General features: G+C 37.2%; 1 protein-coding gene across 1 annotated transcript in view; it reads right to left on the bottom strand.

The window, feature by feature from the left end:
- Nucleotides 1–600: 600 nt before the first annotated feature.
- Nucleotides 601–15,189, bottom strand: part of ALG8 (ALG8 alpha-1,3-glucosyltransferase) — a 42,121-nt gene continuing 27,532 nt past the window's right edge. Inside the window, exons 10-13 of the mRNA XM_001377606.4 lie at nucleotides 8,445–8,584; nucleotides 4,033–4,130; nucleotides 2,239–2,311; nucleotides 601–1,312 (exon numbers count right to left, since the gene is read on the bottom strand). Of these exons, the coding sequence (XP_001377643.2) occupies nucleotides 1,084–1,312; nucleotides 2,239–2,311; nucleotides 4,033–4,130; nucleotides 8,445–8,584 (540 nt within the window). The 3' untranslated portion in view covers nucleotides 601–1,083. The remainder of the gene's footprint in view (nucleotides 1,313–2,238; nucleotides 2,312–4,032; nucleotides 4,131–8,444; nucleotides 8,585–15,189) is intronic.

Here is a 15,189-nt window from a genome sequence, read left to right as displayed (position 1 = left end):
TCTACCTCCTCCCAATTTCCTTTGCTATAAATCACTTCAGTTGATTCATAGTTGAAGTCTGACTATTTCTAGTCTCCTCTTTGCCAACGAGCAGTGATGTGACCTTGGGTAAAACACAACTTCTGTAGACTCCAGATCTCTTATCTATAAAATGAAGGTTTTAAATAGATTCCTTCAAGCCCTAGCATTCTGGGTTTTCAAATCCCTACCAGCTTTCCCATTCTGTGATTTAATGACCATCTTCAATGGAGTATATAAATGTTTGAGAAGACAACTGCTTTTACAGTGTGCTCCCTCTGCTGGCAGCATTACAACATAGCAAACTACATTCTTGATTTTATGTAAGCAGAAAGCCAACCTGGACCCAATTTATTTGGTGCTACTCTTCTCCCTCACCAGTGTAAGAAATCCTCCTCCTCCTCCTCCTCTGCCGCCGCCTCCTCCTCCTCTTCCTCCCCCCCCCCCCCCTCTCATTTGAATCATTCTATTATTTTATTTAAAAGGATTCCCAGAACAAGGGGTACCCAGTGGGGCAAGGCCACCATCTGCTCATCTGTGTCCCAATGGGAAACCTAGCTGTGAGTGAGCCAAAAAATGTAATGCAGAAATATAAAGTGGTATTTTATTTACATCTGCCCAGTGTGGTTGTAATTATGTTTTCTAGCTTGCCAGCAATTATTTGGCAGGCTATAAATAACCATGTTGTTTGGATTTGAACCTATTATTTATCTTGAGTAAGATTTATATGCAGCACAGCAATCTACATTGCTCCGACAGACAATTTTAAGGGAGGCAGGGTTTCTGTTTCATAGCTTTTGAAGGGCAAGTGACTTCTCACCATGGTGACAATCAGGTTGCTGTGGTGGGCAACACCAGTATTTTCTAATTTAAAAAAAAAAAGAAAGAGAAAAATAGAGCCTCTCTAAATGAAAAACATCAGCGGGTAGTCTGGAAGAATAGTGCAGACATGTTCAAAACAGGATCCACTGAAATGAATGGCTTCTGCCACCAGCAACCTTTTTCAAATGCTGGTTAATTTTCCATGAGGTAATTGCCTGGAAGTCATCCAAGCAGTCCCTTTATTCATTGTAGCTTCGCCTTTCTGACAGCAGGGCCAGGCAACACTGAAACAGACAGTCTGAACCAAGCATATGTGATGCCTACTGCACAATATACTGAAATCAGGAACAAAGGAAAGAAGGGGTACTTTAGCTTCCAGGGGGTGAAAGGAAATACAAGTTCACAGCAGATTTCCAAAGGCCCCAAGCCAATGAGGTAGATGGTTTCCATCCTATTAAGAAGTTTTTCTTTTCTAAAGAAAGAAAAAACAAGCTGTTTTAGGTCTGTCCCTCTAGTTGAACAAACATTTTTCCAGTTCAAATTTCCAAGCTCCATTGTCTTGGGGAATAAAATAAGAGAGGCTATGTGGGGTGGCATGGCACAAGACTGAATAGGGTAGGAACTGGGGCATATATTCTGAGCCACTTCTATCCTCAGTTCACTGTACCAACTTGAATCAATTACTTCCCCTCTTTCAGTCTCACTTTCTTCTTTTATAAAGCGGAAATGTTAGAATAAATTTCTAAGATCCTTTCCATCTCTTTGTTTTTGAAGATAACAACATACTTTATATAGCATATGAATGTTTTAAAATGTGCTTTCCTCTCAGCAGCTCTATGAGGTAGGTAGGTACAATAAGCATTATCATGCCCCATTTTACAGATAAGGAAGTTGAGGCTCAGTGAAGACACCTGCCCAGCATCACTCAAGTATTGGGAACTATAATCCAGGTCTCCTCATTTCAAGTTCAGTGCTCATTATTAACACCTAGTGGCTTCTAGTCTCACATATGGAAACATGGATGGCAGAACATACAATGGTAAATAATAAATTCCATCCTTAAATTCCTGTAGCACCCAAACCCAATATATTACAATTCTGCTGTGATGCTAATAATGGGGCTGTCTCTAAAGACAAGTAGTAGACAGCTGCAACTAGATCAGACATAACCAACTCATTTCACAATCACGTACCTACTTAGTGAGGTATGAATTAGTGATCGAAATGGCACACAGTTGAGTTTTTAATTCAATAAAAGAGCATATCTCTCCAAATCTTCTGCTTAAATATTGCTCTAATTCATAATGTATTGATTATGGGAAATGATAAATTTACTCATTTAAGAAGCAACATATTTTACAAGAGTAAATGTGACAAAGTAATTTTTTTTCTGATTACCTGAACAAAGTCTTCAGTGATGAAAAACTATAAACAGTGAATAGTAGCATGAGTAACACTTTAATGGGGAATTCTAAAAAACAAAGGTACAGATTACATTCACTCATTAATAAACATGTTATTAAATCCCCACTATGTACAAAACATTGCTACTTTTTTTTTAAACCCATACCTTCTGTCTTGGAACCAATATTATATATTGGTCTATACTACATATTGGTTCTTGGAACCAATACTATATATTGGCCAATACTATATATTGGTTCCAAGACAGAAGAGAGGTAAGAGCTAGGCAATGGGGGTCAAGTGACTTGACCAGGGTCACACAGCTGGGAAGTGTCTGAGGCCAGATTTGAATCCAGGACCTCCTATCTCTAGGTCTGGTTCTCAATCCACTGAGCTATCAAGCTGCCCCCAACACAGCTACTTTCTGGAGAAATAAAAAGTAAAAGCAAGGCCTCTTGCTTACCCTTAAGGAGTTTATAATCTAGTAGAAAGATAAGACACAAAAACATAAGTGTAATATATAATACAGGAATCTAAGTGCATTAGGAAGGTAACAGTGCTCTATGAGGCTCTAAAGGGAAAAATTGGAAGTAAGTGTAGTATGGGAGCTGATCAGGACAGGCTTCCCTTAGAGGAAGCATCTGAATTGGGCTTTAAAGAATAGGCAGGAATTAAAAGAGGGCATTCCAGGTACAGGTTTTGAGTGAAAGCCAGAAATAGGAAAAGACAAGGTGTGTTCAGTGGGTAGCACAGAACCCTTTGGCAGGACTGTAGGAATCTAAAGGATAGTGATAATATAAGGCTGGAAAATCAGGATGCTGCCAAGTTGTGGGAGTTCTAAGGAGGAAAATTTTAATTTTAATCTGCAGACAACAGGAAGCCAATGAAGAGCTCTGAGTAGAGAAGAAGCTCTTTGCTATAATCAGTAAGATAATACAATGATGGGAATATTGCTCTAGATATTCAGTGATATACCATAGGTAGATATACCATTAGTTATACTCTGAATAAAACTGTCCCTACCAATGTAGTTTTATAAGATACTGTGCTAACATAATTTATAAATATGTTAGTTGCATCCTAAGTAAAGTTTACAGTGATTTTGTGATTGTATGTTCTGGATAGTGGCTGGCTCCTTTTCCTGTCACCAGGGAAAGCCTCTACCTCATGAAAGGAAGAAAGTAGGGATTCTGCCCAATCAGAAAATGGATGCTATAGAGAGACTTTACCTCTCTCCACCCATATAAGGAAGAGGATACAAAGCTGTTTCTTGCATGGAAAATTTCATCTAATTTTTCCATTGTCCTCCTCGTCTAAATTTTGGTGACCCAGAATTGGAACTTTTGGTTTAATTACCCTCTAGAATGCTGCTCTACCTAAACTACAATAAGATTGTAGAAAGAGCACTGACCTTGAGTCAAGAGGATCTGAGCTTAAATTCTGTCCCTGACACTTATTACTTATACAACCTTGGGCAAACCTATTAACTTCTTTGGGTTTCAGACTCCTCACTTGTGATATGAGAGGGTTGGGCATTTCAAGTACATCTCACAGTGCTGGATGGGGGGCAATGCCTATCATTTTAACTAGGCATTTAAAGGTTAGAGGCAGACTAGAGGGTGTGCTGGCACCTTAGGGAATTCATCAGTGAAGGGAGTAGTTAGACTTCTTTGCAATCCCCCTGGAATGGCCATTTATGTAAGTTGAAGACAAAAACCTTAAACCAGAAATGAGTCTTATTGCAAAGTGGAAGGTAGTCAAACCAACAGAAGCAGGAAGCCCACTTACCTTGGGCTGTAAAGAGCAAGGGGAAGAGGGAATAATGGCCGGTTGTGGTCAGAAGCAGATAAATCCTAGCATCTTGTGGCTTTCCCACAGACAAAAGGCTGGAATAAAAATTCTCATGTTGATTAACTGTCTTATAAACAATCCCCTCAAATCATTGTTAAAGAAAGTGAATAAAGAGTGCTCTAGTCAGTCAGGACTTTGAATCCTAGCCCCACAATGGCTAGAGTCAACTGTTAAACTTATTTAAAATTCTCAGATTTGCAGCTTCCTTATCTGTAAAATGAGGATGATAATGCTCACCTCACATGGTTAATGTGAGGAAAGTACTTTATAAATTTTAAAGCGCTCAGATCAATGTGAGTTGTTGATATTGCTTTCTGTTAGATAGTGCAAACAGAACAATTTTTCAATGTAAATGACAAGTGAAGGATATTAACTTTTTATTTATTCAACATTTATTGATTGTTGACTATTTACTAGCACCTCAACATTTTCTGATCTCTTTGGCCAATAACAACCTTAAAAAAAAAACCTCTCTAATAGACTTATTTTTCTTTCTTTCTTTTTTTTTAATCCCTTCCCTACTCTCTTAGAATCAGTACTAAGTATAGTTTCCAAGGCAGAAGAGTATAAGGGCTAGGTAACTGGGGTTAAATGACTTGCCCAGGGTGACACACTTTGGAAGTGTCTGGGGTCACATTTGAACCCAGGTCCTCTCATCTCCAGGACTGGCTCTCTATCCACTGAGCCACCTAGATGCCCCATATCATGTAATATTGTCTATTACAGCTTCTGTGTCCAATTTCTGCTGGAGAGCAGTGATGTTATTTTATTGAAGCTTTGTATTCTCTTCTCCACCCTATCCTTCCACCCTTAACCCATTGCCTAGAACAGAGCATTGATACACAGTAGGCATATGATAAATATTTGTTGGGTTGTACTCTAAGACCTTGAGTCAGGTGTTGGGTGTGGTGGTGGTGAGGAATAGTCAAGGATGATGCAAAGATGAACTCACCATCTAGCAAGGGAAAGAAGCCACATATACAAACATAATACAAGGTGTATTATAAAGTATAAAAAAAGACAGGGCTATAAGAATTCAGAGAATGTTTGCTGTTGTTGACATTTCTGGGTAGGTCTACTCAGGATTGGGGATGGGCAAGATGATAATCCAATAGAATGATAAATGATTTTTAAAATCACTGCCTAAAGAAATACAAAAATTGCCTATACAGAAATAAACTTCCCCTTCCTCCACTATCATAGTATCATAAGTTCCAGATCTATAGAGGGCCTCCAAGATATATGGTCCAATCCTCTCATTTGAAAGATGAGGAAACTGATCCCCAACATTTCAAAGGTTACACAGGCAAAAAGTGATAGAGGTGGACTTGAAGTCACTTCTGGTCCACTTCTAACCACTTCTAGCCCACTAGCACATTCCCCTGTTTCCCAGGAGAAACTTGACATTGATAGTCACATCAGCTATTTTAAATCCTAGTGGAACAGAAGAGAGAGTTCAGTCTTTGAATCTTTTGAGATGTCTTATTTTCAGCCAGCTCAGCATGTACAATGATAGATGTGACCTTCTTTTCTTTTGAAAGATTGAAGGGTAGAGTCTGGAGGTAGGAAGAAAAATCCGGAAGTTATTACAATAGTCTAGGCAAGAAGGCAACAAATGGCCTGTATGAGGGAATAAAGAGGAGATGGATGAAAGAGTAAAGAGGGGATAGATGATAGACTAATAGATAAATGAGACAAATCTTCAGAATACTAATGAGAATCAATAACTCAAGTGCATTTTCAATTCTCATAGATACTATTCATCTATAAAGTATGCATCACTATAGAACCTCTTTACTGTGTCTGAATGTAGTACTCAAAGCTTCTATAATAGAAAGTTGTCGATATTTTTGCTTTTAAGCCTCACAGGACTTTGAAGATATGCTCAAATTTTCCTTAGTTATCCACATCCACTCCTATAAAACCATGCTTCATCTCTGAATAACACTTTTACATCCATTATCTCATTTGGTCCCTGAATTTTAGAGCCAGTCAAGGGCTAAGTGACTTATCTTAAAAAGCTGGTGGCAGAGCTAGAACTAGGCTGCGGGCTATTGAATCTTCATTCTCACTTGAAAGGGTGAAGGATGGATTAGAAATAAAGTGGAAATAGAAGGGGAGGCACAAAATAGCCTGCATATTTCTATTAATGTAGGTAACACAAAATACCAGACACGACGTAGAAAGCATATTCACAGGAGGATAAGGAATCAATAGGGGTCAATATCTAAGAAGATATCTAGAAATAAAAGGCATGACTTCAAATGCGTGTAAAAGATCAACAATACCTTTGTTTTAATCTAACAATATGAGTGAACTTGAGGCTGGATAAAACATTTTGGAAGGTTAAGACAAAAATGGTTAATTGTCAAGTTAACAAACATTGATTCAACACCTACTCTACATCAGGCACAGTGTTAAGTGTCAGGGGTCCAAAAGACAGTCCTCATTCTCAGGGAGCTCACATTCTAATGGAGACAACCTACAAGCTATCATGTACAAACAAGATATAAACAGGATAAGCTGGAGACAATTTCAGAGAGAAGACACTAAAATTAAGGAGGATCAAAAACGGTTTTCTGTAGAAAGTGAGTCTTCAAGGGAGCCAGGTAGCTCAGTGAATTGAGTACTAGGTCTAGAAACAGGAGGTCCTGGATTAAAATCTCTCCTCAGACAGCTGTGTGATCCTGGGCAAGTCACTTAGCCCCAGTTACCTAGCCTTCACCACTCTTCTGCCCTGGATCCAATAACTGATACCTATTCTAAAGAAGAAGGTAAGGCTTTTGTTGCTGTTGTTGTTTTAAAATAAAGTGAGGCTTCTACTGAGACCTGAAGGAAGATAGGGAGACCAGGAGAGAAGGGAAAATGAAGATAAGTTTCTATCAATGAGCTCAAGTCACCAGAACTGAGTGAAATACATCTTAAGGTATGGGGGGGGGGGGGGGAAATTGGTAATATGACTTCAGGGCTTTTCCCAGTGACTTCTAAAAATCATGGAGAATAAAAGAAGTTTTATATACATATAGCACCTGAAAAGGGAAAAATCCCAGTTTTCAGAGAGGATTAGAAGAGGATAAAATCTTCAATTCATAGTTTAGTAAAAGTTTGATTACTAACAAAATTTTAAAGTATATTAATAATGTAATGGGAAAAAGATGAAGAAGGATGACTTCAAGAACATTTCATATCAGACTAACCAAGCTTCCTTTTTTTTTGTCAGGTTCCTATGGTGTGGATAAGTCTACAGTTCAGTTTGGTTTCCAAAAAAATCCCCCAAAATTGACTGGTGTAAGTATAGCTAGAGTAGAATTTATGTGAAAAATATATGATGATTTTATCCACCTGACTGTAAGCTTTACATAAGGTCAGCAGATGGAACTACCAGTCAAAAACACCAATGTTCAGAATTCATTAAGATCCACATTATGTCAAGAAAAAGGAAGCTGATGATTCCACTGTACTCTGTCCTGATTAAGTTGTATCTAGCACACTGTTTTTAGTTCTAATGTTCAGATTTTAGGAATGATGGGAAAATTGGAATCTTGAGTAGAAGAGGTCAACTAGGGTGGTAGAATAGGAAATCATTTCATCTGAGTGATAGCTAAAGAAACTAGCGAGGTTTAGTTTAAAGATGCAGTAACTGTTGTCATAAAGTGTAATGGGCTGTCCCAGAAAGTAATGGGAAGAGCTGTCACTGACGGTCTTTAACCAGCAGCTGGCCAACCATTTGGTAGAAATGCCCTAGAGTGGGGCAGCTGGGTGGCTAAATGGATTGAGAGCCAGGCCTACAGACAGGAGGTCCTGTGTTCAAATCTGGCCTCAGACACTTCCTAGCTATGTGACCCTGGGCAAGTCACTTAACCCCGATTGCCTAGCCTTTACCACTCTTTTGCCTTGGAACCAATACACATTACTGATTCTAAGACATATGGTAACAGTTAAAAAAAATGCTCTAGAGATTCTTGACTAGGAAGGTATCAGACCAGTTGCCTCCTTTGTATTCCTTCAACTGTGAGACTTTTTGACCCCTCAAAACACCGTGTGAATTTCTCTTATGCTCCTTATAAAATTTATAGCTATATTCTTATTTGACTGTTAACTACATAAGGGCAAAGATTATGTCTTGTTCATGTCTATATGTCCTTCAAATGTGCCTAGGACAGAGTAAAGACTCAATAAATATTTGCTGAATGAATTATTAGATGAATAATGGATTGCTTACTGGGAGAAGTCTAGAATATATATATTTGTAATAGGCAAATCAAAACAAAGATAATAGGTTCATTATGAATTGTGTCAACAATATGAATAAAATATTGGGGGGGGGCACAAATGTGAAGTCTGCTTACCTCATTGGGAGAATTGCTAGGAGTATTGCTTTTTCATGAACATGCCATCCAAACATGAAGGAGCTTAATGCACAAACAATTAGACATCGAAGAAAGCCTCTGGGTCCTTGAGGTTTAAACCAAAGACAGAAAACAGATGGCTAGAAACAACAGGCAAAAATCAAACTTCAGTCATTTTAAATAAGCTTTTCAGAGACATTTTTCAGCCTAGTTAGTTGTTTGTATCATCAACAAGATAATGAATGATTCAGACAATCCTCAACAACTGGGAAAACTGATCAGTTTCAATAAATTGATACCAAAGGAACCACTATGTGAGGAAAAATAGGGCTTCCAAATGTTATATTCTATAAAATCAACTGTATGTGTCAAATTATTTCACTATGGTTCAAGAAGTCTAGTACAAGACTAGGCCACATCTCCAACTTTAATTTATTCATTAAATTCTAGCTGAGCCTAAAGGCTCCCAGGTAGCTTATAGGAATAATTATAACAACTCATTTCTAAGGTATATTAAGTTTTAGTAATCACTTTCCTCACAACAACATTATGAGGTAGATGATGCTCACTTATGATCCCCTCATTTTCTCTTTTTCCCCTTCTTTAAAAAAAAATACCTTCTGTCTTAGAATGGATACTATGTATTGGTTCCAAGGCAGAACAATATAGGGCTAGGCAATGGGGATTAAGTGATTTATCTAGGTCACACAGCTAGGAAATGTCTGAAGCCAGAATTAAACCTAGAAGCTCTGGTCTCCAAACCAGGCCCTCTATCCATTAAGCTACCTAATTGCCCCTATAATTCCCTATTTTCTAAATGAGGGAACTGAAGTTCAGTAAAGTGACTTGTCTTTTGTCACACAGCTATAAAGTGCTGGAGGTAAAAAAGAAACTCTACAAATTTAAAAATTATTAGGGTAGAAATTAATCAAGATCTATCACACAGGAATACTAGATTTGGAGTCAGTAAAAATCAGTTCAAATCCAGCTCTGTTGTTCACCAATTGTGTGATACTGGGCAAGTCACAACCTCTCTGGGCCTCAATTTTCTCATCTGTAAAATTAGGGAGTTGGATTAGATCACCCGAAAAAAACTTTTCTTGTGCTAAAATACTTTGATTCTATATAATATTTGTTTCTATTTTGTATAAATCTTATATTTACCCATTTGTCAATATGTTGAATAGCCTGCCTCTGGAGTCAGAGGACCTGGGTTCAAATTTCATGTTGGTAGAACCTTAGAGAAGTCACTTAACCTTAGCTTTCTCATCTGTAAATGAGGGGCTAGGCCTAGATGGCCTCTGAAAATCCCTTTTAGCTTTAGATCACTGTCAATGTGATTAGTAGAAAGTAAACTCTTAAAGGCAGAATCTATCTCCCTTTTATCTTTATATCCACTGTGCCTGGCACAAAGTAGGTGCTTAGTAAATTCTTGCTAGTAGAATCATGTTGCATCACCCAAAAAACATTAGTTAAAAAGATGGGTTTTTACACCCTACACCAAGATAAACTCAGAATGGGTCAATTACTTGAATATAAAAAAGAAAACTATAAATAAACTAGGTGAACACAGAATAGCATACGTGTCAGATCTTTGGGAAAGATTTTAAGGCCAAGCAAGAGTTAGAAAAAAATTACAAAATGTAAAATAAATAATTTTGATTACATTAAATTAAAAAGGTTTTATAATGGAGGAAAACAGTTTCTCAAAAAAAAAATGAAACAAAGCAATCAGGAGGAGAGAGGGTAGTCAACAATGTCGAACACAACAGATAGGTCCAGAATACTGTTTCTCAAGATATGGTCCAGGTGCCTCAAAGATCTCTAGATCCTTTCAGCAGGTCCATGAAGTCAAAGTGTTTCCAAAGGGCTTAATAATTTTAATAATCTTTGCATAATGAAATTAAGACATTTTAATTCTTAACATGATAGGTATCAATAGATATAATTGTCACTTAATATTAATAATACTGAGAGCTAACATTTATATAGTGCTTACTATGAACTAGGCCAGTGAGAACTTGGTGTGTCAAAATTTGCCAAAAACTAACATGACAGCAAAGGAAAGTAATGAATGTTGGAGAGGATATGGCAAAATTGGGACATTAATGCATTGCTGGTGGAGTTGTGAACTGATCCATTTATTGTTTGAATGCTGGGGCTCAGTGCAATCAGTACAATGTCATTCACAAACAAAATCAACTGGAAGACATCACCATTTGGATTCTATGTTGGACATGCTCCATAGCAGTATCAAATAACTCTGGTTGAGTATGTGTCCATTTTTTATGCATTGTCTGATTGATAATTAGAGGATCATTAATTAAAGTTAACTTATTTAATTTATCAAAGAATCTTAAAAGTTCTCAACGTATGCAAGGCTAACAATTTGTGGAGGAAACATGGTATTGTGAAAAGAACACTGAACTTGAAGTCAGTACAGGCCTGGGTTTGAATTCCTCTGACACTGACTATTTCATTATGGGCAAATGACAACTTCTCCAGGTCTTTATTTTCTCATCTGTAAAATGGAAAGAGTATTTGTAGTACTTATCTCATGAGGCTATTGTGAAAGTCTTCTGCCTTGGAATCAATACAAAGTATTGATTTTAAGATAGAAAAAAGGGTTAAAAATATGTGTATGTATACACATATGTGTATATATGTATAATATAACATATATAATATTAAATACAAATATTAAACACACTGGCAAGTTAATGCCTTGGATGATATTAAGGATTGTTCAATGCTTAGAAAGAAAGTGGGAGTCTTTAATTTGAAGGAAGACCTTTATAAAATGTCAATGAAGTGCCATCTGGAAGTGGCTTCCATTTCGGCAGCTCTATCATTTAGAATAGTGTTGGGTTTTTGCCCACTAACAAACCTTCCCAGAAAACAAAGATGTCATTAATTTAAGCGGTTTATCAATGATTGCCATTAGACTGTTTCATCTTTGTAGTTTTATGTAGAACCCACGGAATGCCTTCACATTACATTTTAGGCAAAACCGATGGCATTATATGCCTTGCAGAACTAAGATGAATACTATAATCAATACAAATAGCTTAGAAACTGCAAAGGGTTATTTAATTGAATGCCATGAAAGTTTGATCCATTGGTCAGATGCTAAATTTCATTCAGTTTTATTTAGAGTTGCACTTGATTGCAGTTCCTGAAGTTCTTGTGCTTTGTACACTTTACCTGCCTTTAACACACTCATTGTGACATGGTTTCATATATATACAGCTATAAATTTATATGTGTAACTAAGCACTGGAAGTGCCTTTTTTTTTTTAAACCTTTACCTTCCATTTTGGAATCAATACTGTATATTGGTTCCAAGGCAGAAGAGTGGTGTGGAAAGGAAACAAGGAAACAAGACTTACAGTGGTAAGGGTTGGGCAATGGGGGTTAAGTGACTTGCCCAGGGACACACAGCTGGGAAGTATCTGAGGCCACATTGGAACCCAGGACCTCCCGTCTCTGGGCCTGACTCTTAATCCACTGTGTTACCCAGCTGCTTTTATGTTATAAATCTGTTCCCCTCAGAAAGGAATGCCAATTAAGTTGTCATAACTGTCATCAGATTATTGTAGTACCTCAGGGTTCATTCCTGTTATCTATATAGCTTCCTGAATGAAGTAATTAATGCCTTTTTATTTTCCATTGAATGTACATTCCACAATAAGAGTAGAAGTTAAGTGTTTACCATGTGAGTCTTGCAGCACTAAAGATATTTTGAATGTAGTAATAATGGCAATTTCTGTATGAAAAGAGCCTTAAATGGAACATTGTTTCTGAGGTCAAACTCTCCACATCTCCAGATATACAAACCCCACATTCCCAGATATACATATAACATATAGGCATACACATATCTTTCATACCACTTTCACAGTATTCGTACAGATACCATCTTCATTCTAGGTCCCTATCACTGCTGGCCCAGGTTATTGCAACAGCCTCCTAAGTGGTCTCCTAATACTCTCCTTACTTTAGCCCATTCAATACAATACTGCCAAAGTGATTCAGGTCTGACCATATGATTCCTTACACAATCAATGTCAGGCTCCCAATTACCTCTAGCATCAAATGTAAACTCTTTTGTTTAGTTTTGACCTCAAACTATCTTTTCATCAACAGTGGACACTACCCTTCTTCCCTTCTCTTGACCCTTTACAAATCAGACAAACAAGCTTTTTCTATGTTCTTGTCATGATATCCCATCTTTGGTCTCCATGCCTTTGCACTTGTTACCCTCCATAACTGACATGCACTTCCTCCATCTCAAAGGGTCCTTCTGTTCCTTTAAGATGTGGCTCAGTGGACTGAGAGCCAAGCCTGGAGATGGGAGGTCCTGGGTTCAAATCTGGCCTCAGACATATCCTAATTTTGTGACCTAAGCTAATCACTTGACCCCCATTGCCCAGCCCTTACCACTCCTCTGCCTTGGAACCAATACATAGCATTGATTCTAAGACGAAAAGTAAGGGTTAAAAAGAAAAAAAAAAAGATGTGGTTCAAGCACCATCTTTTGCATGAAATTTTTCATTGCCCTAACTGCTAACGTCATTCCTCCTAAACTATCTTCTATTTAACTAATTTATAATTTATGATATCTATCCATATCTCTATGTAAGTCTTTGTTGTCTCCTTCATTAGAATGGGGGCTCCTTCAGAGTAGGGCTTATTTCATTTTTTGTACTTGTAACTCCAGGGCTTGCCAGGGTATTTGGCATCTAGTAGGAACCTAATAAATGCTTATTCAATGATTGAATTATATAGCTGTGAAGATCTGATCTGCCCTGAAATTTTTTTAACAACATATTATTTCTTCCTCAGTTTTGTCAAGGTTAACTTCAATATATATCTAGATCATTCTCAAATTTTATAAATACAAAAGTAGAAATATGGGACTGGTGAGTACTGACTGTCTTTTCAATAATTTCTGAGAACTGATCCCTCAATGACTGAAATTTTGTCACCTTCCCTATAGATTGCCTTTAGTTAGTCTTAGCTTGTTAATCTTCCTATCTCCATTTTAAGGACATTTTTACTCTCTTATACTTCCACTTCTATCAATAACTATGGGGTTATGGTTTAAATATGGAGTTCCTGTTGTCATTGGTGAAGACATTAAATTTGTTAGAGTATGTTATTTTTTACCTATAGTTTTCTTTCCAGTATCATCTCAAAAAGCTCTTGGGATGATCTGGTCTTGGTCCTAATACTAAGTTTTCTGAAAACTCTTTTTCCTTCATTATGACTTTTCACTATTTTTATGGGGTGATAATTCCATAAAATTTCTTTGTAAAGTTTTGAAGATTAATTTATGTTCTAAACAGGAACTGAATTTGACTGCCATTTTTCTTTGGCAAAGATATCAAATGTTCACTAGCAAAGGAAGCTTCTGGCTTCTTTTGACCTTCCTGTAGCAACTGCTTTATTTCAGTTAAATTTCCATTTGAAATCATGATAATAGCTGGACTCAAAGAGTAGTTATTAATGCTCCTATGTTAATTTGGCATAAAAATCTCTAGAGGAGTGCCCAGCGACCTATACTTAGCCCTATGTTATTCAACATAATCAACAGTATGAATAAAGGCCTAAATGACAAGTTCTTCAAATCTGCTGATGACACAAATCTAGGAGGAAAAGTTAGCGTGTTAGATGACAGGATTAAAAAAGATCATGAAAGGCTAGAACATAAGGCTAAATCTATTAAGATAAAAGTCAACAGTGTTAAATGTAAAATCTTACTTGGGTTAAAAAAATCATTTTTAAAAGTGCAGGATGGCAGAGGCAAGGTTAGATCAAATTTTGTATTGAAATGATGTGACTGTTTTAGTGGGCTGCAGGCTTAATGGGTCAGTCATGGGACATGGAAGCCAAAAAAGCTTCTGTGAATTTGAGCTTCGTTGAGAGGCACAGCTACCAGGAATAAGTGAGTGCTAGTCCCTCTGTACACTGTCTCTAGTTAGAAAACATCTGAAGTACTGGGTTGTTTTCTTGGCAAGCTAGTTTAAGAATAGAGAGGGTCCAGAAGACCGTAATTAGGATGGTGAAAGGCTTTGAGTTCATTTCATGAACTGATGGAATTGAGGATGTTTAGCTTATAGTGGAGAAGACTCAGGGGGGATATGACAGCTATCTTCAAGTAATTAAAGGGTTGCCATGTAGAACAGGAATTAGATTTATTCTTTTTGATGCCAAAGGACAAATCCAGAAACAAAGGGTGGAAGTTGCAAAGAACCTTTAGGCTTGATGTAAAAAAAGTCCAATAATTTTCTAGTAATTAGAACTGTCTAAGGGTGGAATGGGCTACTTCAGGAAGTGGTAGAGTCTTCCTTTTTTTTTTTTTGGTCAGTGGTCTGACTACACATAGAGAGCTTCTATAGAAATGACTCCCACATTGGTAGTCAGTCATTTCTTTTCTGTTAAGATCATTAATTTCAGTGTGTGTGTGTGTGTGTGTGTGTGTGTGTGTGTGTGTGTGTGTGTGTGTGATTTGGTGTAACATGTCCAGTGCCTTCTGACTCTCTTCTGAAAAAAAAAAAAAGACTATTCAAGATATAGAGATATGAGGCTTTTGGATAATCTGTAAACCTTTAGACTCTGGTTTCTTAATCTTAAAATATATTTTTTAACACCTTTCACTGTCCCTCTCATGTTCACCTTTGCATGGAAAGCAATGTAAGTATTAAAATATACTTAGTTTGAAGGATTTTACTAAATTCTCTTT

The sequence above is a fragment of the Monodelphis domestica genome, chromosome 4 (assembly GCF_027887165.1).
Source record: "Monodelphis domestica isolate mMonDom1 chromosome 4, mMonDom1.pri, whole genome shotgun sequence".
Taxonomy (NCBI): Eukaryota; Metazoa; Chordata; class Mammalia; order Didelphimorphia; family Didelphidae; genus Monodelphis; species Monodelphis domestica.
This window is presented reverse-complemented; position numbering and strand designations above follow the sequence as displayed.